Source organism: Callithrix jacchus, chromosome 1 (assembly GCF_049354715.1).
Source record: "Callithrix jacchus isolate 240 chromosome 1, calJac240_pri, whole genome shotgun sequence".
Taxonomy (NCBI): Eukaryota; Metazoa; Chordata; class Mammalia; order Primates; family Cebidae; genus Callithrix; species Callithrix jacchus.
The window spans coordinates 200836312-200858143 of NC_133502.1; the positions used below are offsets into that span (position 1 = coordinate 200836312).

The 21832-nt window shown below is 58.4% G+C and overlaps 1 protein-coding gene across 2 annotated transcripts; it reads right to left on the minus strand.

The window, feature by feature from the left end:
- Positions 1-609: 609 nt before the first annotated feature.
- Positions 610-18083, minus strand: LIF (LIF interleukin 6 family cytokine). Of its 2 annotated transcripts, XM_009009058.5 has the most exons (4): positions 17424-18083; positions 6878-6998; positions 4860-5038; positions 610-4192 (listed from the first exon to the last, which is right to left on the minus strand). In XM_009009058.5, exons 2-4 carry the CDS (start codon positions 6894-6896, stop codon positions 3782-3784), a joined length of 609 nt encoding a protein of 202 aa, XP_009007306.1. In that variant the 5' UTR covers positions 6897-6998; positions 17424-18083; the 3' UTR covers positions 610-3781. The 2 variants fall into 2 exon arrangements, with proteins under 2 accessions (XP_009007306.1, XP_078207202.1); XM_078351076.1 differs by having other exon boundaries at positions 6878-18083.
- Positions 18084-21832: the final 3749 nt, after the last annotated feature.

Here is a 21832-nt window from a genome sequence, read left to right on the forward strand (position 1 = left end):
CTCGTGGCTCTAAGCCTCGATTTCCTCTTCTAGTATGTGGGGCTTTCATGAGATTAATACTGGGGCTTCCATGAGATTAAGTGAGGAGTTGGGAGGAACGAGCTGAGATCACACAGCACCCTCTTTACTTTTTTTTTTTGAGATAGACTGTCCCCCAGGCTGTAGTGCAGTGGTGTTACCACAGCTCACTACAGCCTCAACGGATCCTCCCATCTCAGCACCTGGAGTAGCTGGGACCACAGGCACACGTCACGGTATCTGGCTAATTTTGGTGTGGTTTTTGCCCTGTTGGCCAGGCTGGTCTCAAACTCCTGGGCTCAAATGATCCACCTGCTTTAGCCTCCCAAAGTGCTGGGATTACAAGAATGAGCCACCACACCCAGCACCCCCTTTACCTCTGAGCAATCCATCTCTTTCCTTGGTGTCACCCCATGATCTAGACACCATCCACCTTGTTTTGCCTTGGCCAAAACTCCACCTAACTCCCCCCACCGACAGCAGGCACCCCCCTCCCACACCCTCATCCATCCTTCGCCTAGTCCCACCTGGCTGGTGCCCAGGATAGGGACAGTCCCGGCCATCTCCCCACATCAGTACACTCCAGAGAGCTAGCCAAGAGCAGATTCTTTATTCATTTCTCTTTTTTTCTTAAAAAAAAAGTATTCCTTTGGTATAAAAAATAAATATTTTAAATATGACATAGAATAAATAAAAATAATCTGTCAGTATGAAACATCCCCACAGGGTACATTCATCAAAGAGGAATTTGTCCCCCAAGGCCAAGTGCTTTTCAGTGGAAAGGAAGGAGGGAAACCCTAAGGCCACATGGTGGGCCCACGGAGCCGGGACGTGGGGGGACTGAGGGCTGGGTGCTGGGATTGCGGTGGGGAACTAGAGATGATTCTAAGGAACATCTGTACCATCTGCAGGGACAGGCTACCTCCTGGGTCCCAGGGCTTCCACCCCACACACTACGTCTACACTGGAGAGCTGGCAAGGCAGAACTGGACTGGCTGGGTCAGGGTGGAAGTGCCCCAAGTCAGGGACAAGGAGGAGGATGGGGAGGAGCAGGAGGAGAGACAAGTAAATAGCAGTGCTTTTTTGTTTAAATGTTTAAATAATAAATAAGGGCCCAGAGACTTCTCTCTTGGTAAACTACAAAATGCCCATCCCTCTCTCTTCCTCTGGCCCAGGCCTGGGTATGGTCCACACCAGCAGATGTAAAGGGAAGAGCAGCACAGCTCTCGGCCCGGCAGAGCTGTTTCATACAAAGGCTCCATGATTCAGTGATGCTGAGCGGAGTAGATGCTGAGCTGCTGGATGGGATCTGGAGGGAGCACTGAGGATGGGCACCTCCGGGCCAAGTCTAGGCTGGCTAGGAGAGCGCCTTGGATCCAGGGCCACCAGGTGGGCCTGGCATAGGGCACCCAAGTCCACAGGAAGATGAGGTGATGGGCGAGCAAGCGGGATCTGGTTGGAATCAGCAACTCTGGTTTTCACATGAGTTTGTCTATCTTGAAGTCTGTCTTGGGGGAGTGTAGCCAGCCCAAGCCAAGCCGGATGGAGCAGGGAAGGGGAGGCAGCCCCTGAATCCTGGACAAGGGAGAGTGTGACCCACATCTCAAGAGCCACATCCTTGTTTTGTTGTTGGGATGGACAGATGGACAACTCCTGGCTGCGCCCTCCACCCCAACCCCAGGCCTCAGGACCAGCTCACACGCTGCCCACATGCCATCCAGGTAAAGTGCTTAGAGAGCGACAGGGAAAGGTGCAAAGTGAGTGAAAAGTACCATAATTAGTACCATCGTCTTGTTGGCGGAACTTGGAGGCCGGCAGCCCACTCAGGGTTTGAGAAGAAGCCAGAATGCTGCTCAGAGCAGCTGCCCCAACTCGGCTGCCTCCCTCCCTCCCCTGCTTTCAGGCTGGAGGGCGTTTCTCCACTTGCCTGGCCCCAGCACAAAGGAAGGGATCGGGTTCCCTGCCTGGGAGCCCAGACATGGGTGGGAGTGGGCCGGAGGTGGGGCAGGAGGGCCCACAGCTTCCTGGTCTGAGTCCCAGGCATCTTCAGCCTCCCTCTCCTCCTCTTGGGAGCAGCGGGCAGCTGATGCCCCCAGTCTACCCTACCTTCCAAGGGTCTGGCCCAGCCAGGCCCTTGTGCCCTCTGTGGGTGTCCGGCCACCCGAGGCGCTTCCCCACTGTGTGCGAGCACGCTGGGTGCTGGGACAAGATTGTTGCAAGGCGCTATTTCAGAGGCAGCATGGGGACACAGAAACAGGGACAGGATGGGCCACCAGGACTGCCTTGCCCACTGCTCCAGGGGCACAATTTCAACCATGAGCGATGCCCCTCACAACACAATGTGGCGGTGCCTAAGAATACAGACCCCTGGAACCAAGAGAGTAAGGCACCTTGCCTCGCCACAAACCTGCCCAGCCCCTGCAACCTGGACCCCAATACCCCGAAGCAAGGCACAATAGCAGATGGGGGTGGATCCAGGCCCCCCACTCCCCTGCTCATTCTCTCAGATCTGACCCTTCTCTGAGCTTCACCCATAGGCTTATTCCACTTGTAACATTGTTGACTTCCAGACCAGGCTCTGCTAAGCCCTGGCCGCGGCGCCTGTGTCAGGAGCCGTCACCATATTTTGTTGAGTAGAGACCAGCGAAAGGGGAATTAACTTTGCCACTGAAAGCACCAATAAGTTAATATAAATAGGACATCATAATAAATAGAAATCATGCCGGGTCAGACGCACAGCACACTTGGAGCTCAGGGTTCCCTGAGACCCTGACTTCAAGTTCTGCTGTCCCCTTGCCCTGGGGACCAGACACGGCCTCTGGTCCCCCTCAAGTACCTCTGTGTGACCTCACAAGGCCTCCCGGGGCCTCAGATGTGCACTGCTACTCTGAGCTACTCTTTAAAGACTCTCACCCAGAGGAAGACTCTGGATCTGTCAGAACCTCTGCACCTGACTTAGCAACCTGCTCCTGCCCTACCCCCTCCACAAACCCCTGCTTCAGGTCCAGCCACCAGACCCTGGCCATCCCAGGCTGCAGGGAAGACCGAGGGGAAGAGAAGGAAGAACCCACCAAGGCTTTGAGGGCCTCTCTTCCTCCCAACGTCTTCCTTCCAAGGCCTGAAGGTGGTTTCTCTGCCTCCCCGAGAGCCTGAATGCCAGTGACCTCCTTCTAGAAACTTCTGCTTGACCGTTCCTATGCCCAAGTTCTCTGATCATGTTCAAAAGAAGACAGCCTCCCATCCCAGAGGCCCCTCTCTATCTTCCACTCACCAACCTTCTAAGGGACAAGGAGTCCTTTGAGGTCCTAACCCCTCTGGCCCACCTGAGTCCCTGCCTAAGGGGCAGCAAAGGCACAGATGGTGATCATTTGCTGGGGGCTGGTTCACGCCCCTGGGTCCTGCTGTCTTGCCCTGTGGTCAGGGCTGTTGTAGTTGACTTGTGTAGTTTGCTCACTGCACAAAGCGAGCAAGGGGCGAAAGGGAAACGCAGAGGCAGAAGTCCAGCCCACGCTCCCCAGTCCATAGTCTCCCAGAGGAAGGGGTGCCTTCTTCTAGTTCCCTCCCTATGGAAGTTTCCACCCTGCTCGGCTTCATCACAGCACAGCCCAGAATGGAGTGGACTGGCCAGGCACCCTCAGGGTCTGCCAGCAGCCCCTGTTTGGATTTAGTGATGCCCTGGGTCCTGGCCACCCTGGGACAGGCCCCCACATTTGGACACCAATCCTGAGATCCCTCAGTTCACTGTGCACTTGACAACCTCCTGCTAGAAGGCCTGAGCCAACATGCCGATGATCTGCTTATACTTCCCCAGGAGCTGACAGCCCAGCTTCTTCTTCTGGAAGACGTCCTTACCCGACGTGTCGGGGCCGTAGGTCACGTCCACGTGGGCCACGTGGTACTTGCTGCACAGGCGGCACAGCACGTTGCTAAGGAGGCCTCGCAGAATGTCGGCAGTGGTGTTGAGCTTGCTATGGAGGCTGAGGGCGCTGGGGTTGAGGATCTTCTGGTCCCGGGTGATGTTGCCCAGGGCGGTGCCGAGATACACAACTATGCGGTACAGCTCCACCAGCCTGGCCTTCTCCGTGCCATTGGCATGGAAGGGCGGGAAGTCCGTCACATTGGGGCCGCACAGCTTGTCCAGGTTGTTGGGGAATGGCTCGCCTTGGGCTGTGTACTGAGGGGTAGAGGGGAGGTGATGTGGGAGTCGGGGTCAATGTCCCAGCCCTTCCGCCAACCCTCTGGGCAAGCTCTTGAACCTCAGTTTCCCCACCTAGTGCATGGGGAGCCAGCTTCTTGCCCTGTAAGCATCTAGAACTGGCATGAGAGCCAAAAGTAACTGCAGTGTGAGTGCCCTTGCTAAAGAGCGAAGCCTGAGCCATGCAAGCAGTCATTGTCACCATCATCACCACCCTAAGACGGGAAAACTCTGTGTCTTGCTCCAGCTGGGGCACCTCACACAAGCAGCACTCACGCTGTTCCGGGGCACCCTCCACACCCGGCACCCGCAGCCCACTGTCTCTCAGCCGCACCTCCCTGGTTCCTCATGCTCATTTCCCCTGTCTCCCTTGCTCCATGCAGCAGAGCAATCATGAGACAAGAAGTGCCAGGTCCCCACCTTTGCACCCAGCTCTGCCCTCGATAACTGGGGCACCCTGGGGAAGCTTCCCTGAGGAAGTGTAGGCAGGGAGTGCCAGGAGTCTGTGGGTGGTTTAATCAAGCCCTCTCCCCATTCTCTCCTTCCAGCCCCAAAAGGTCCCGTCAACTCAGATCAGGACAGCCCTTAATGACATTTACAAGCCCTCTCCCTGCCATCCCCTCTCAGTATCCCAGGGGTAACTTACATAGAGAATAAACAGGGCATTGGCACTGCCATTGAGCTGTGCCAGTTGGCTCCTGATCTGGTTCATGAGGTTGTTGTGACATGGGTGGCGTATGGCACAGGTGGCGTTGACAGGGGTGATGGGGAGGGGGCTCCCCGCCCCATGTCTCCAGTGCAGAACCAGCAGCAGGGGCACAACTCCTGGGGACCAGCAGGAAGAAGCCATGAGTAGGAAGTCAGGAAAGGGTGGCCTGGGGTCATGGCACACTGGATGGAGGTCCAGCAAGGGTCACATGGGGGAGGACTCCTGGTTCCCCCTCGTCACCTGCCACTGTCTTCCTAGAATCTAGTCTTCACTCTGTCCCTGCGTATATTCCTCTGTTGCCCTCTCTCTACCTTAGCTCTCTCTGCTCTCTTCTGAGATGACAGAAAGACGAGGGGGCAAGACGCAAGCCATTTTTACCAGCAGGGTGCAGGTCCCAGTAGGGACTCCTGGCCAACCCACCCTTCCCTCAGGAAGGCAAAGACCCTGAGTCCCCTTGGCCCTCTGGCTTGAAGGCACCAGGCCCCAGGCCCAGCAGGCGCCAGGAGAAAGGAGATCCCTCTGTTCCCACTTGGAGGGGCGGCCCAACCCTCTGGGCAAGCTCTTGGGCAAGCTCAGTTACCCCACCTAGTGCATGGGGACCCAGCTTCTTGCCCTGTAAGCATCTAGAATTGGCATGAGAGCCAATTCCAGGTTCCTCAGCAGGGCTTCCCACCCATTGCAGCCCACACCTCCCAAGCCAGGCACCCACAGGGACCACCGGGCATGAGGGAGTGGGGAGGAGTCCTCCGCTGACCCTCCTCTAGATCCCAAACCTGCCACTTGATTCTGGCTCCCTGAGCCAATTGCCCTTAATTCTGCCCCCACCCCACATCGCCCTCTTTCTCTGCCCTTCCCTAGTGTCTCCCATCTAGGGTGCTTAAGTTCACCCCATTTCTCTCTGACTGTTCCCAGTCTCCATCCCCAAACCATCATTCAAAACTCTCCGCCCCCACAGCTCTGGACAGCCCCTGACTCCATGGCCTCTCCCCACTCATCTTGCTGTCCCTTGTCCCGGGGATTCCCCTCCCCCCAAACACAGGGGCTGAGGGAGGGAGAGGAAATGGTGCACCAGGAGAGAGAAAAGGCAAAAGGTCACAGGCAGCCAGGTGGGCGGGGAGGAAGGAAAGTGAAAGGTGACTGGAGAGCTGGGAGCTGTCCCGACAAGTCCCGGCTCGCCCCTCCCCCGGGGGGCCTGAGCGCCCCACTCCACTGGGTCCCCTTAGACGCCTTTCCAGGGCTCCGCAGAAGGCACCTGAAGGTGGTGGGGGCTGGGGTCGGCGGGTAAGTGAAGCTGGAGACCTCCCCCGGACCCCCCGTGCTGGGACAGAGGGGACACGGACAGCCTCAAGTTCGTCCCCGGTTCGACCCAGCATCCCCAGGCAGTGCTGAGGCCCCGGGATGGCTGCTGGAGGTGGGGGAGCACACCCCTATATCTCACCTAGCGCAGACCACACGCTTTCCAGACACCAGCAGATGGAGGCGGCACCTGCTCCCGTCCCAGGCCGGAGTTTGCAAGCTGCTCGCCGCCCGCGCCCCTCCCTGGGAGCAGCCCGGGACCGCGGTTGGAAAGGAGAAAGCGGAAAGAAAGAAAGAAAAGAAAAAGAGAGAGGGAGAGTGAATCTGGGAGAAAGCGAAGAGGGAAGAGCAGCCAGCGAGAGCGGCGGGAGCGAGGAGGAGGAGGAGGAGGAAGAGGAGGCGAGGGGGAGGAAGAGGAGGAGGAGGAAGGCTCGGTGCCCCCTCCCTCGCCGCCAACCTGCCGCGGGCGTGCAGCGCTGGGGACCATGTGCCCGCGCTCGCTCTGGGCGGCCACCCAGCGCCTCTGGTGGCTGCGCGGGCGCCCCAAGTGTCCGTGTGTCTACGGCGGGTGGGCGTCCGGCTCGCGCTGCCAAACGCCCCAAGTTGCCGCCGCGCCCCGCAGCGGGGACGCGAAGCCGGCGCGGGGCGGGTGTATTTACCTGCCGCCAAGACCTTCATTATGGGCTGCACTTCAGAGGGCCTTGGAGGAAACCTCAGATGCCGGCAGTTTTCAGAGGTTCATGCTCAAATGGGGAATTTGCCTGATTTATATACTGGAGCCTGTGTTGTAAGACAGAAACAGCTATATTTAGCCGGGATCCCCGTCCAGGAAGTTGTTTGAGGTGCATCATAGGAAATTATGAATGGAAGAAAGTGAGAGTGAAGGGGGGGGGACGAGTGAGGGGGGAGGGTGGGGAGAACAGACTTTTTCCCTCTTCTAAGAATCTGATTGATAAAATTATAATGAAGGCTTCGACAAAACGCCCTGTGGCTTTCCTGCCTGGCTAGTCCCAGGAGTTGTCTGAAGATGGGCATTGCCAGGAGGGGGCCCCTGGCCGAGTCAGCAGGGGTCCCAGCAGTAGGCGCCCCAGACGGCCCTGACTCACCTGGGTTTGGGGAGGTAGCGAGTCTGGACTAGCAGATGAAGGCTGCCCCCTGCGCCCCCTGGTTAGGGGGCTTTAGGGGGGCAGTGGGAGGAGGCGGGCTGGGGCTTGGCTGAGGAGACTCCAGGAGGAGGGGCCCGCGGCCGGCGTGGACTTTAGACGGTCATAAAGTGGAACTAAACATGGGCGCTGGAAGCCACCCCAGAGGTAGCCTCCTCCAATCTGCCCATTGCCATTGGGCTCGGAGGGACTCTGAGGGGAACGTGTGGCCCAGGGACCCAGAGGGTCAGGTCTTCCGCCACCACCAGTGCGCCTGCCCTGCTGACCACTGTACCTGTGAGGCTGGGGACGGAAGTGGGGAAGGGGAAAGGAAGAATGGGGGTGGGGGTGGCTGTGACTCTGTTCTGGGGGGACACTCTGGGAAGGTGCTTCTGGGAAGGTGGTCCAGCATTTCCATTCTGAAGTGGGTTGGAGAGAGGCTTGGCGAAATCAGACCCAGTGTCCTCGGGAGGCTGAGGGATGGCTGCAGGAACTGAGAAGTGACTGGTCCCTCCCAGACCTGCCTTGGAAGCCCCTTGGACCTTAGCCTCAGAGAATAATAGAGGTCCCCAAAAGGTGCTTCTAGTAGAGGCTCTAAGGCGGTGTCACATGTTCTGGCATCTTCTGAGGCCAGGTGATTTATGAATGAGGAAGGGACTAGTGGGGAGCAGGGCAGAATGAGCACAGGGACACCTCCAAGAAAGATGACAGAAAAGTACAAACAAATACACCCATGAGATGGGGGACTGCTGGCCAGACAGCATGCCGTCCCCAAAGCTGCCAGGGCACCCCTGTACCAGAAGATGATTCAGTCCCCTGGGGCCCCTTCCCAGCCCTCCTGCCTGACCCTGACTTGAGGTCAAGGTGTGTGAGTTGGTTTTCCAAGGCCAGGGAGCTCCTGCAGCCTCGCCCAGGCCCCGCCGCCCCTCTCCCTTCCTCCATGTCCCCAGCTCCTTCCTCTTGCCACATCCTGGACCTGCCCAGCCACGTGTTCTTCCTTCATCGTGCCAGGACGAGCCCTGGTGCCTGCTGCCATTCCCCACCACACGCACACCCTGCCTTATCTAGGCTCTTGCCCGCCCCCCCCCCACAGGGCCTCGGATGTGGGGTGATAAAACTGCCCATCCCAGCTGGCACTTCCCGGACTGGCTCTCCTTCCTCCTTCCTGCCCCCCCTTCACACCTTATCTCTTCTTCCATGGGCCATGGAGGGCCCTACCTGGCACTTACTGCTCCTGTACACCTGCTCTGGGGTCCTGTACACTACCAGGAGACCCACCCACCCTGGCCTGGCTCAGGCAGCCCCACGTCCTGGGATTCCCCAACTCAACCCTTCTTCTTAGCCCTCCCCCAGCATCTCCAGCACAAGGACCTGACCACTAGGAGCACATGAGATCTGCACCAGCCCCAGTCCCATCCCACATCACCCAGACCCCTGTCATCTGACTCAACCTGGCTCTCCTGACCTGGACCCCAAATCCATGTGACCAAAGGCTCACTGTGGCCTCCACCTATCAGACCCCAATTGCCTGGCCTGAGTCTCTCGCTAGGCTCAAGAGTTCTCCTGCGGCCACCCCTACAACCACGATTCTGCCCAGGGTCTCCTCTGCCTCCTTCCAAGCGGACCCGCAGGCCCTCGAACACCCTCTGGCAAGCCAGACTCCAAATCGGCCCTATAATCCACCCCCATCACTGTTTAATCTCAGCCCCACCCCACAGGAAACAGGAAGTGAGAACAGGGTCTAGAAGACACTGACACTAGGGCCACTTCACCCCAGCCCTGACTGACCCCTTCCAGTGCCTCAGTTTCCCCTCACTGTACCTGACTTGGTTTGTGCTCCCCAAGTGCTCTGGGCCCCTCGGCGCCCCAGGCCCAGCCTCCCCCTCCTGTCCATGTCCAGGCACCACCTGCGCTGGGCCTCTGGAGGGAAGGCCGGGCAGGGTCTCGGAGCCGCAAATCCGTGTGCCGCCTGCAACGTGGCGGCGGCCCCCCAGGAATCGGCCGCCCAGGCTACGCTCCAGGCCCACTTTGGTCTCTCGGAGTTTGTTTTCTTCCCTCCCTCTCTATGCTGTGTGTGTGTGTTCCCCGCCTCCGGCCAGCTCGCTCCCTCACAGAAGGCATCCTCCCTTCTTGGCTGCCTGCTCCCAGGGTCACGACCCCAGGCCCCACCCTGGAGTGGCAGCCCCAGCCCGGCCCCTTCCAGCTGTGACTTCATCCACAGCCTGTCCCGCTTCTGCAGATGGGGCCTGCTGGGGATTTGACTGGTCTCAGGGTGAGGGGGACCCCCCCCCGACAGAACCCAGGAGTTCTGTCTCCAGGTGGCTGTGCCATCCGACTCATCATTGCTCTCCAGGAGGTGCGTACACCCCCTAGCACATGCTCACTTCCTGCTGAGTTTTACCCGCCATCCACAAGTCTCTCCTGGAGTGTCACAGCTGTTTATTTTTCAGATGGGGAAACTGAGGCTCAGAGAGGTGAAGACTCTTTGTGTGGCTAACACAAAGAGTTAATAACAGAGCTAGGTCTGGAACCCGGGCTTCCATCTTGCAGGCCACAGCAATCCCCGCATTGCCTCTTGCTCTGAGTGGAGGGCGAAGAGCACAGCAGGTAAGCTTGGGCCGCCCTCCTCCAGGAAGCCTCCCCTCCCTCCCACAGCCCCGACCAGCTCACATCAGCCTTGTGCTTCCTGCTCTTGTTTCAAGTAGGGATGAGTCTTATTCCTTAATCTTTGGGAGCTTGGAGAAGGTCTGAGACTCACTTGTACTCTTCATGGCACCTGGCTTAGGGTTATACCCTGAAATGAATAGAGGGTAAGTATTTTTGGAAAGCATTTTACAGTTTCCAAAAACTGTCAGGGCCAAGCCTCTCGTGGAAAGGAGACAGAGAGGTCTGATGGTTTGAAGCATGGACTCTGGTCTCATTTAGAACCAGATTGGAAGTTTGGCTCTGCCAGTTATGAGCTGAGTGACTTTGGGGAAGTGACTGCCACCTCCTGGCCTCAGTTTCTTCATCTGTAAAATGGGAATAATGGTACCGCCATTGTGGGTTTGCTGTGAGGGCTCAGGGCTCAGCACGGTTCTGGGCACCCAGCAAGCCGACTCTCCACATATCCCACCCATGTGCTCACTTCCCTGTGGAGCAGGGGTTCTTGTCCCCATTTGACAGAGGGGGACACTTGGATCCACCCCAGGGGCCTGAGCGGGGAACACTGGGCAGGAGCAAGACCTCTCAAGCCTCTGCTGATGGTAAATCAAGGCAAGATACCCACATAGCTTCCAGCTTCAAGGGTGCCCCAGAAAGATCAGACAGGTTGTGGGAGGGGCTAACAGGGCAGTGTGCTCACTCTCCCAGAGCCCCCTTCCTGGCCCCTCGCCACCCCCACCCCAAGCCTGATCTGAGGACTGCAGCTGACTTGGCCTCACCGCCCCCAGAAGCTGATTCACCCCCAGGCCCCATCTGAGAAGGAAGGAGACATAGCTCAGCTCTAAGGGGCTTGAATCACCAGCCGCCCCCTGCAGAGCTCTGGGGTTGGGGGGGATGCGGGGGTGGGGGCCAGCCCCCTGCCTGTCTGTCTCTTTCCTGGACCCTAGGGCTCTCAGGAGAGAGGGCAGCATGGCAGTGGCATGGGCAGGGGTGGGGTGGGAGGTCAGGCATTCTGTGTGGGCAGCCAGCAGCAGTTACTCACCAGGTAAGCAGCTCTCCGGGCATTGGGGAATTCCCCAAGACCAGTGACCCAGAAACAGCGCTCCGGGCCCCCCCCCAAGCTGCCCAGGCTGGCCCCCTCCTTCCTTCTGTATCCCCTCAGCTATGATCTCAGTTTTCTGAAAACCCAGCAGCAGTGGCTCTCAGCCTGTTGCCCTGATGTTGGTACTTGGGAAATGAGCAGAGTCCTCAGGTGGGCCTAGGGAGGAAGCGGTGGGGGGGAGTGGGGGAGCCAGAGGGTGGGTCCCAGGCCCAGGGCTGGTGAGGGGTTGCCAGAGCAGACTGGGGAAGCTCAGGAATGCCTGGCACAGCCCAGGTAATTGGGCATCCTGGCCAAAAAGGCAAGAGCACCGCACTCTTCAGTGCTTGAGGAGTGAGAATGTGATGCCCACAGCGGACTGTGCCTCCATTGTTCTCAACCCAGTGGAGGGGGTTCAAATCCCACCTGCCCCACACACCAGCCATGTGGCCTGTGGCAACGGGCTTCCTCTCTCGGAGCCTCAGTTTCCCCTCCAAAAATGAGGATGCTGTCATAACAGCTTCGTGGGGCAGTCATGGAGATGTTAGTTGGGAAACTCGGATAAATGCTAACACGTGGGAGCCATTCTAATCAGATCTGGTTGTGGCGGCAGCAGGAGCTCGAACCCCAGAGCGAGTCAGGGGCTGGGTCCCGTGGTCAGTGCAATGGAGTCTGAGAGGCAGGGCAGCAGGTGGTTCCTGGGTCCTCTCAGTTCATGCAGCTTGATGTAGGTTTTGGGAGAGTGGGTAGCATCTCAGAGCCTTGGTGGCGTGGAAATAAGCAGTGACACCCTGATCTACGGGCCCTGGAAAGCCCAGCTGTCTTCTGGGGACTCTTGAGGCCCAGGCGTGGGACCTGTTGCCTGTCCCTTCTCACCCTCACCTGATCCAGTCTCTGGCAGTGACCAGCAGTATGCCCTCAGGGCCAAGGAGAAGCCAGAAGCCACCCTGGGCTTCCGCCAACTGCCGCCATCATCACCCTGACATTTCCCGACTGACTATGTCAGGAAGCAACCCCCTGGAGGTGAATCAGAGTGATTGCATTTTTTTCTTCATTTCTGATAGAAATTGCAAAGGAAGCAGCAGCCCACGACGCCCCGATTGTTGGCAGGGCCAGAGGCCTGGCTGGTCCCCCCCGGGCTCTGTAAAATGGGCTGCCTGTCTAGCCCGGCCATCAGCATTTAGTGAGCATGGACTTTGAGACTCTGCCAGCACTTTTACCTCCCCAGGCTCTCCCTGAATCTCAAACTAGCCCAAGACCATTGCAGCCAGATGTAGAGAGAGCAGTGTTTTCACACCGCAGGCCTCTGCCTCTTTGTGGGTCATGGATTCAATTAGAGGGTTGCCACCAACACTTTCGAAAAGGAAATGGAATAGCGAAATCACCTGGCATTGCCCCGAGCCAGGGCGAGGACTGCTCCATGAAACTTTTTTTCCTGTTGCCTGTGTGTGTCAGTGTCTGCATCCTCATCTGGTTGCAAGGTGCGATGTATTCTTACTGTGGGTGGCAGTCCAAAACATTTGCAAGCCGCCAGTATCGATGTTGAAAGCCAGGCCCAGAGGGGCTGAGGAGTGACTTGCCCAGGGTCACTCAGCAGTGTTCCACGGGGTTCCTGACTTCCGTTCCAGCTCTGGAATGGGCCAGAGGTGCCACAGGACAGGGTGGGGCAGGGCAGGGCAGGTGCTCAACGTGGGGGACCTGGCAGCTCCCTGTGCCGTGACAAAGACCTCCCAGAGCCCAGCCTCCTACTATGCACTCCCTTCCGCAGCCTCAGACCCCTGGGCTCTCTGCCCTGCCCTGTCCCACCTGGGTGGAGCCCAGGACAGTCACAGGTCTTTCTTTCCTACTCTACCAGGGAGCCTTTCATCCTCACCGCAGGGTGCGGGAAGAGGAAGTGGTCACAGCCACCTTTCCAGGGCAGCCGGAGGCGAACAGGCCCAGCCTGCAGTAGAGGGCACACACTGGCCTCCCTGTGGGCCTGGGACGAGGCTCAGTCTGTCTGTCTGGTTCTGATTGGGCATTTGCCTGCACATGTGTGTGTAGTGAGTGCCTTTGTGTCTGTGCACACCTGAGTCTGGTCCTGGGTGTACGTGTGTGTGCACGTGTGTGCGCATCTGCTTGTACTACTTGCTTTGTGTGACTGAGAGCAGGCGAGACAGTGCCCATCTCCGGCTGCTATTGTGAATCCTCAGTGTGGTTGTCTGACTATGTGTGTGTGTGTGCGTGCGTGCCCACTGGCATGAAGCCAGTGCCACTGTGTGTCTGGCCTTGTGTCTGCGTAAGTTTGTGTGGGACTGTGGGTTGCTGGGCACGAGGGCTCGGTGAGCGGGGAGGCCTAACCCTGGGTATGCACGCGTGGGTTCCCGAGCCTCCAGGCCTGCGTGTGCCCCAGCGTGTCTCCAACAATCCCTGCTCCTCGCCCTCCAGCCCCCGCCCTTGGGAACCATGTGGCAGCCTCACGTCACAGGGGCCACCAGCAGCTGGCTTCCTCCCTACCCCGTCCCAGCCCCTCCTCCCCACACCGCCCTGGCCACCCGGATTCTTGGCACAGGGACAAAGCTGATGTCAGAGCCGAGCTGACAGCTTTCTTCTCCCACTGGATTTTCCAAAAGAGAGAGATCACTGCGGCCCCTATTAAATAATCGAGGGGCTGGGGGGCAAAAGGGGGACTTGTCACTCAATGATTTCCTGGACTCGGAGGAGGCAATAAATAGAACAGGAAGTGGCTGAGGACCTATTCAGCCTGAAGCTGGTGGTGCAGAGGTGGGGCCTGGCCTCCTCTCCTTCCCTTCCCCAGCCAAGCTCACTGGGCCACCCTGACCCAAACCAGTGCCCAGGGGAACCTGTGGAATTGTTCTGAGGACGGCAGGTGGGAGGGTGATGGGAGCAGCCAGTCTGGCCACGGTGATGACATGGAAAGAATAAAGTGGTCCCATCCCACTGGGTGGGGAGGATGGAGAGGCAAGACCTGGCTGAGGTTGGACCATCCTCTTCCCTGGGAAGAGAAGGAAGGGGGAGCTTCCTGGGGTGAGGGGAGGGATGGGAGCAAGTGGGGGAGCTGCTGGTGGGAGCTGTGATTGGAGGGGCCAGGCCTCCCTCTGTGTCTTGCAGCTGGGGTGTCATACCCGTCCCCCACCAGCCCTGCATGCTTGGGGTCCCCTAGACCTCCAGGAGCCTCCCAGCCTGGAGTAGTGACCTTCCTGGGCATAGACCCCCAAGGCTTTCATGAGCCTCTCTCCCACCCCACCCCCTGCCGCCCACAAAACCAAGCTTTATCAAGTGCTCACCAGACCCCTATGGGCTGCAGTCCTAACCCCCATTCTCTGAGGGAGACATTTAAATCCTCATTTGACAGACTCGGAAACTGAGACTCACAGAGTGGAATGATTTGTCCCAGGTCACACAGTGTGTAATGGAGCCAACCCTCCACCCTGGCCCCCTAACCCCAGCCTCCCTAAAACAGGACCCCAGAGGCCCAGGTGTGGTTCAAACAGCCAGGACCAGGGGGTCCCCAGGGAGTCACTCCCCTGGGAGCCCCTCCTTCTGCCTGGGCCAGGCCGCCCGGTGGCTTATCAGCCAGAGGACTGCATGACACAATCCCACTCTGATCTCCTGCCCAACAGAGCCTCCGCCCCCACCCCACCCCTGGTCCCTGTTTCCATCTCCTCCCATTCTGGGTGGGACCAACGCCCGAGCCTGGTGTCATGGTGGGCTGTCCAGCCAGCCAGTGTCTCCGTGAGCCTCTCTGCTGCTGCGGTCTCCCCTAAGTCCACACTAGCCAGAGGGCTGGCAGCAGGGGATCCTTGCAGAGGGAGGATGGTGGCCTGTAGCTCCCCACCCTCAGAGGACCCACCTGCTGGGTACGGGCAGGGGACTCAGGGCCCATCTTGGGCCCTGCTGGCCTCAGCATCCCCACTAGGTAAAGGAAAAGCTCAGAGAAGAGATGAGACTGCAGCATGGAGGGGAGGAGGCTAGGTGGGCTCTAGAATCAGCCAGACCCCAGGCCCACCTCGGCCGTTTACGAACTGTGGAACCTCAGGCGGGTGGCCTCATCTACAAAATTGGGGAACTGTGTTGTCAGCCTGTGAGGTCAGCAATGTCCTCTGTGTTGTTGATATTACTGTTGTTTGAGACAGGGTCTCATTCTGTTGCCCAGGCTGGAGTGCAGTGGTGCCACCATAGCTCACTGCCTCAATCACCCCTGCTTAAGCAATCCTTGTGCCTCAGGCTCCCAAAATGCTGGGATTATAGGCATCAGCCAAAGTGCTGGGATTATAGGCATGAGCCACACACCTGGCTGTGTTATGGATACTATCTTAGCTGTGGGGCACAGAGAGGGGAAGTGGCTTTTCCAAGGCCACACAGCAAATTAGTGGCACATTCCCAATAGTATGTGGACTGGTGGTGGCCTCTCTTGGACTCTGAGACAGGGAGCTGGAAACCTTGGGTTTCAGTCCTGATCTGCTTGTGAGAATTCCAGAAGGAAGCGTCTCAGAGTCTCAGTTTCCCTTTCTAGATAAGTCCATGAGTCCTGAAGTGTCTAGAAAAGGTTCTTTGGGACTGGGCACGGTGGCTCACACCTGTAATCACAGTGCTTTGGGAGGCCGAGTCTGGCAGATCACCTGAGGTCGGGAGTTTGAGACCAGCCTGACCAACATGGAGAAACCCTGTCTACTAAAAAAAAAAAAGTACAAAATTAGCCAGGCATGGTGCCTCATGCCTGTAATCCCAGCTACTGAGGAGGTTGAGGCAGGAGAATTGCTTGAACTCAAGAGGTGGAGGTTGTGGTGAGCTGAGATGAAGACATTTCTATCCAGCCTGAGCAACAAGAGTGAAACTCGGTCTCAAAAAAAAATAAAAGAAAAAAGAAAAGCTCTTTGAAAAGTGTTTTGTGGGGAGCGGTGGTGGGGGATAGAGAGAGACCCAGGTCCCCAGAAAAGCTGGGCCCAGGGTTGGGGGAGGGTCCAGCTCCAGGGCTCCCAGCCCAACGTTTGATGCCCAACCAGCTAGCCTGGCTCCAAACCACGGGCTGCAGCGCCCCCCACTGCCCAGCAGGCAGCAGGCCCCGAGGCCACGGGCCCGCCAACCCCAAGCCGGCCAGCAGCCAGGGCCTCCCCCAGGGCCAGACGGGGTGGCATTTGGGGATTTGAGGAAGTGAGCGGGGATGCTTGAGGCTCAGAATGGAGGGTGGGAAGATACAGGCCAAGGCAGGAGAAGGGGACACCACTGAGGGTCCTAGAGGAGCCTCTGCTGTGTCCAGCATCTCCCAGGGAAGCCCTAGGACTGGCCACAAGGGGGTGCCAGGACCACGTGCCTCTGCCTGGTGGAGGCTCTAGGAGGAGAAGGAGGAAGAGGGGGAGAAGAAGAAATTTCTCTCCCGGCCCTGCTGCCCCTTCCCACTCCCCTCAGACCCCCAGGATGTCCCCTCTCCCCAGCTTCCTGGGGCCCCATTTACAGGTGCTCACAATTCTTCCAAATGGGAATTACAACCGCCGTTTTACAGAGGAGACAATTAAGACCCACAGAGGTGGAATAAACCAGGGACTTGTGGGGCAGAGCCCAGACCTCCACCCTACCCCAGCTGCCAGGGAACCCCAGCCTCCAGACCCAGGACTGGCCCGCTCCGGAGACAGTTTCCTCACCCCCGAGAAGCCTCTCCCTAGTCCTCAGGAACTGCTGATGACAAGATTAGGGTGGAGCCCCTTCCCCTCTCATGCCAGCCTCCATGCAAGGATTTTACCTATATTTTTCCTTTCTCGCCACCATGATACCATGATTAGATCCATTTTATACAGTGAGTGAAGCACAGAGCTGTCAAGTCCTGCACTGGCCCAAGGCCAAAGGCACAGGGGCTTTGAACTTGACGGACCACACACCCTGGGAGCCTCCGATACAGGAACCAGCTCTCCATCAGAAGGAAACCCAGTGCTTCGGAGCCTCGGCCCCCTGCACTGCTCTGGGGGAGAGGATCCCTTGGGAATCCAGGACTTAAAACCCCCAGATGGCTAACCCCTCCAGGATCCCACACAACCGGGACTGAAATCCAGGCCTCCTTCCAGCCACCGAGTCCAGAGCTCTCACCACTGCCCTTTAACCCTTTGATGCTTTTTAAACCCTCACATGTCCATATGACACTTTCGCATCCATTCTCTCTTGACACCCTCAGAGACATGTTCGGGGCGTATCTCACCATGCCCATTGCATAGAAGGGGAAACTGAGGCCTGGAGCATGTGCAGGCCACCAGATGCCGCTGCCCCACAAGGGAGTGAGTGATGTTGGCTTTGGTGGAGGATAAATTTGGAGGCTGGCAACACCCTGGCCCTGCCCTGGGAGAAGCCTACCTGGTCTGTGCCTCCGGATCTGGAAAGAGGTTTGCCAGGTCTTCAGTGGGACACCATCGTCTTCGGGGCTAGGCCCCCTCTGCTTCCCTCTCCTGCTGAATCTTCTCTGGAGCTGGCTCCTCACCCCGCCCCCAACTTGACTTCCCGTCCAGAGCCGGGTGGCCCTGACGCTCCCCCCACTTCCACCCCACCCCCACCCCCAGCTAAAGGGCTGGGGACAGCAGGTGCAGAGGGCCCCAGGTTCCTACCCAGTCTGTGCCAGACACAGGTCGGAGCAGGGTCTTTCGGGTGGCCAAGGGGAGAAGCGGGGCTAGGGCATGGGGAGGGGGGTCCTTGTGCCCGATGCCCCTGCCCGGTGCTGCGTGGCGAGGCCGCTGGGGCCTGAGTCACAGCTGACGGGGCCGCGCCCAGCCTGCCTGAGTGACCCAGGCCGGCATAAGGCGATGACTGGGCAGCCCTCCGCATGACCGCCGGGGTCGGCCTTAGGTGTTTTGACTCAGACCTGCCACAGGCCGTGTGCAGCACAGCTAGCCTCCCCTTGTCCCTGCCTCCACAAGAGTCACAGGGCTGTAGCCCCCCCAAGACATCAGGCCCCCTCCTAGGCCACCACTCCCTGCCCCAGCACCCACCTCCGAGCCCTGGACACCACCTGGTCCATCTGATCCACCCTCGACACAGGCTCCAGGGCTACGCCTGCCCAACCCCCTCCCTCAGAGACCTTCGCCCCTCCCTGAGCCCAGCCCTCCAACGTCCTGAGACGCAGGGAACCTGGCCAGCCTTGGGAGGGCCTCCCTGCTCCAAAGGAGCATGGACTGTGACCCTTCCTTCGCATTGAAAAAAGGGCTTTTGTGGGCACCCCACATCCCAGCCCCTGGGCGGAGGGTGGGCGGCAGGCAGGGCAGGTGACAGAACGGGGACAAAGAGAGAAGAAAGAAAACCACTAAGGAGAGAAAGGGGAAATAAGAGAGACAGCCTCGGCCACGCCAGCTCAGGGACGGCCCTGCCATCAACATCGTGCCTGTGTGTTTCTCAGGGAATCGTCTTCACAGCTGGGAGGTGGGCCAAGTTGACCCCATTGTACAGAGGGGAAACTGAGGCTCAGCCCGGGCAGTGTACCCAGCTAGGGGGCTGAGGTCTGACTCCTTTTGCATAATTCTAAAGTATTTGAAACTCATCCCTGGAAAGAAAAAAATCACATGAAAACCTGCAGCAAAGAGTCTAAGGCCACAGAGGACAAGGGAGGCCGGGTCGGCATCCTGGCTCTGCTGTTTCCACACTGAGAGTTCATTCCACACATTAACAAAATGTGCCAGGACCCCTCCCCGCCTTTTCCTATGGTTTTGCTGTCCTAGGGAACTTTTAACCCACGTGTGCGCCGTGCAGCGTTGACTGAGACGCCTGGACCGCCGCCCTAAAAAACGTATAAAAGAAGAGAACCCTGCTTCGAGTGGATTCAGCGGCCGGACTGCACCAGGAACTCTTTCTCTTCCTTAGCCCGGTGCCAGCGGACCACTGCCCGTGACCACTTTATCCTTTATATGAGTTGGTGCGGGGGGAGGGCACACACTTGTTTGCAGGCTGTGAAGGCCTCGCCCCCCCTGGGGAAACGCGCCTAGCAGAGCATCAGCTCAGGCACGCAGTGGCAACAAAGTAGCTGCTCGCAAGGCCCCAACCTGCTGCCACTCCCAGTGGATGAGTGTGGGGACCCTTCATGCCAATGTCTGTGCTGCCTCTCCCAGTGGATGAGTGAGGGGACCCGTCATGCCGAAGTCCGTGCTGCCTCTCCCAGTGGATGAGTGTGGGGACCCGTCATGCCGAAGTCCGTGCTGCCTCTCCCAGTGGATGAGTGTGGGGACCCGTCATGCCGAAGTCCGTGCTGCCTCTCCCAGTGGATGAGGGCCACAGTGGATGAGTATGGGGACCTGTCATGCCGAAGTCCATGCTGTGGGTGGCAGGGTGATTGGAGGCCCAGTTCCACCTGTGGCTGATGGAAGCTCCACAATGTCACTCTGAGAGCCACCCACAGCACCAGGGCAGCCCCACAGACTCTTCTGGGTGGGGGAATCACAGAGGTGAGGGCATCTGCGCTTAGCCCTAAGGGCAGGAGGTTGTAAAAAGTGGGAAGGGGGGCCAGGTGCAGAGGCTGATGCCTGTAATCCCGGCACTTAGGGAGACTGATGTGGGAAGGTTGATTGAGGCCAGGAGTTCAAAACCTGCCTGGGCAAAATAGCAAGACCCCATCTCTACAAAAAAATTAAGTTAGTCAGGCATGGTGGTGCATGCCTGTAGTCCCAGCTACCCAGGAGGCTTAGGTGGGAGGATCATTTGAGCCCAGGAGGTCAAGGCTGCAGTTAGCCACGATCATGCCACTGCCCTCCAGCCAGGGTGACAGAGTGAGACCCTGTTTCTCCAAAGGGGCAGGGGAGAAAGAGTGGAGGGGGAATAGGGAGCTCAGGTTGTGTGCGGGGATGGGAGCAGCTGAAGGTGGGTCGAATGCAGAGACAACCTGGCAAAGTGGGCTGTGCCTGAGAGCTGGGGGCCTCGGACACTGCAGCCAGGGGTTTGGAATGGATGCTCTGTGCACTAGAACAGGAGGGAATTTTGGAAGCTTTGCCAGCAGGAGAAGACAAGATGATAGTGATATTTTTACTCTGTGTCCAGGGAGCCAGACTCTGGCAGGCGATGGAGAGAGGAGTGGCCTACAAGAGATGGATATGAGAGAAACCACAGGACCGAGTGACAGAAGGGAGAGGAAGGGCTGAGGGAGAGAAAGGCAATGGGCTGGGATTCTGGAAATTCAGTGAGGGCAAATGAGAAGCAGAAAGCAAGTGTCGGGTTTGCGGGCAGAGTGGTGAGTTTGGCTTCAAGGCATCCACTAAGCCAGGAGATGATCCTGGCAGCTGGGTCTGCAGGAACTGGGCTTGGGAGGGATCAGACTACAGGTGGTGGTTTGGGGTTACCTGCAAAGTGACTCCTCAGGCGATGTTATGGGGGTGACAAGTCCTCATAGACCATGCACCTGAGACCCCCTCCCAAGAGTCAAGCTCCCTCATCTGTTTCATGTGGAGTGGGTGTGCTCTAGTTCAAAGTCAGCCTCAGACCCCCCTCCTGGGCCGGGGGAGGTGGGTCTGGCCAGGGGTCAGGGGCTGCCACGCTGGGCTTCCCAGCTCTTCCTCCACAGGCCAACCTCTGCCCTCCCAGAGGGCAACCCCAGCGTCAGCCACAGTACCCATTTCCCTTCTGCTCCAGGAACTGGAGTGTGCCTGGCTTTTGGTGTCTGCCACCTCCCACCCACAGCTTCCCAGGAGCTGAGGTTGAGGCAGCCCCCTTCCCCCAGCTGAGGCAAGGAGACACACGTGAGGGCTGCCCCACTGCTGTTGGCAGGGCCTGGAGCAGGCCAGGCCTAGGGGTGGCACCTGTCTGGGACGGGCTCCCTGGAGCGCACCTCAGTGCCTCTGCTTCCCCCAGCAACACACCGGCCTCCGTCTTCTCCTTGGGGCTGGGAGAAGTAGGGCAGGGACAACCCCACCTGTCCTGCTCCTCCTTGAGCACCTACTGTGTGCCAGGCACCTGTGGATGCAGGGACAGCATGGAGCAAAGCAGACTTGGTCTCCATCCTCCGGGCTAATAGGAGATGCAGTCGGGAATGTCAACATCACACAGAGTGAGTGCTGCCGGAAGGGACAGCGCAGCCGAGTTCCTGGACCCAGACCTTGGACAGGTGGGAAGAAAGGCTGAGGATGCAACTCAAGCTGAGATCTGACAAGGAAGGAGCTCACTTGACAAAAAGGACAGGAAACAGCACTCCAGGCAGAGGAAGCAGCACAGGAAGAAACCCTGTGTTAGGAAGAAGCCCCAGGCATTTGGGGAGTTAGGATAGCCATTGCGGTAGGAGCCCTAGGGGCGACAGAGAGCGCAGTGGGCCCTTGCCAGGCACTTGCTGAACAGACCGGAACGTGTGGGGCAGCTGCCCAGGAGACTGCTGGCTGGGAATCAGGGGGCGGGAGTTCCAGCCTCAGCCTGGCACTACTTTGCTCTGTGACCTTAGGCAAGAAGCTTCCTCTCTGGGCCTTTGGGTAAATGCTGATGCCCTCACTCATGACACTCTGCTCCCTGAATGCTCAGAGCCTTTGCCCTAGCTCTTCCCACCTCCTCATCTGCACGTCACTCAGACCACAGTGTGGACGTCACCTCTCCCGATGCCACCCTAACCACTAGCAGCGCCTGGCTCTCCCGCTGTCTGTTACATCACCCTGCTTATTTTTGCTGAGCTCATACTGCAATCTCAGATCCTCCTGTTTTTGTCCCTGTGCCTGTCGATTGTCTGTCTACCCCTTGCCCTTTGCCTTCAGGAACTCATGAAATTGTCAGCCAAGTTACAGAGGAAGAGGAGTACCAGGAAGATGTTC

Excerpts from the sequence above, each read along its gene's own strand:
- LIF (XM_009009058.5), bottom strand. Across the intron at positions 4,193-4,859 it reads ATGCCCTGTTTATTCTCTAT|TACACAGCCCAAGGCGAGCC; the intron begins GTAAGTTACCCC and ends TCTACCCCTCAG.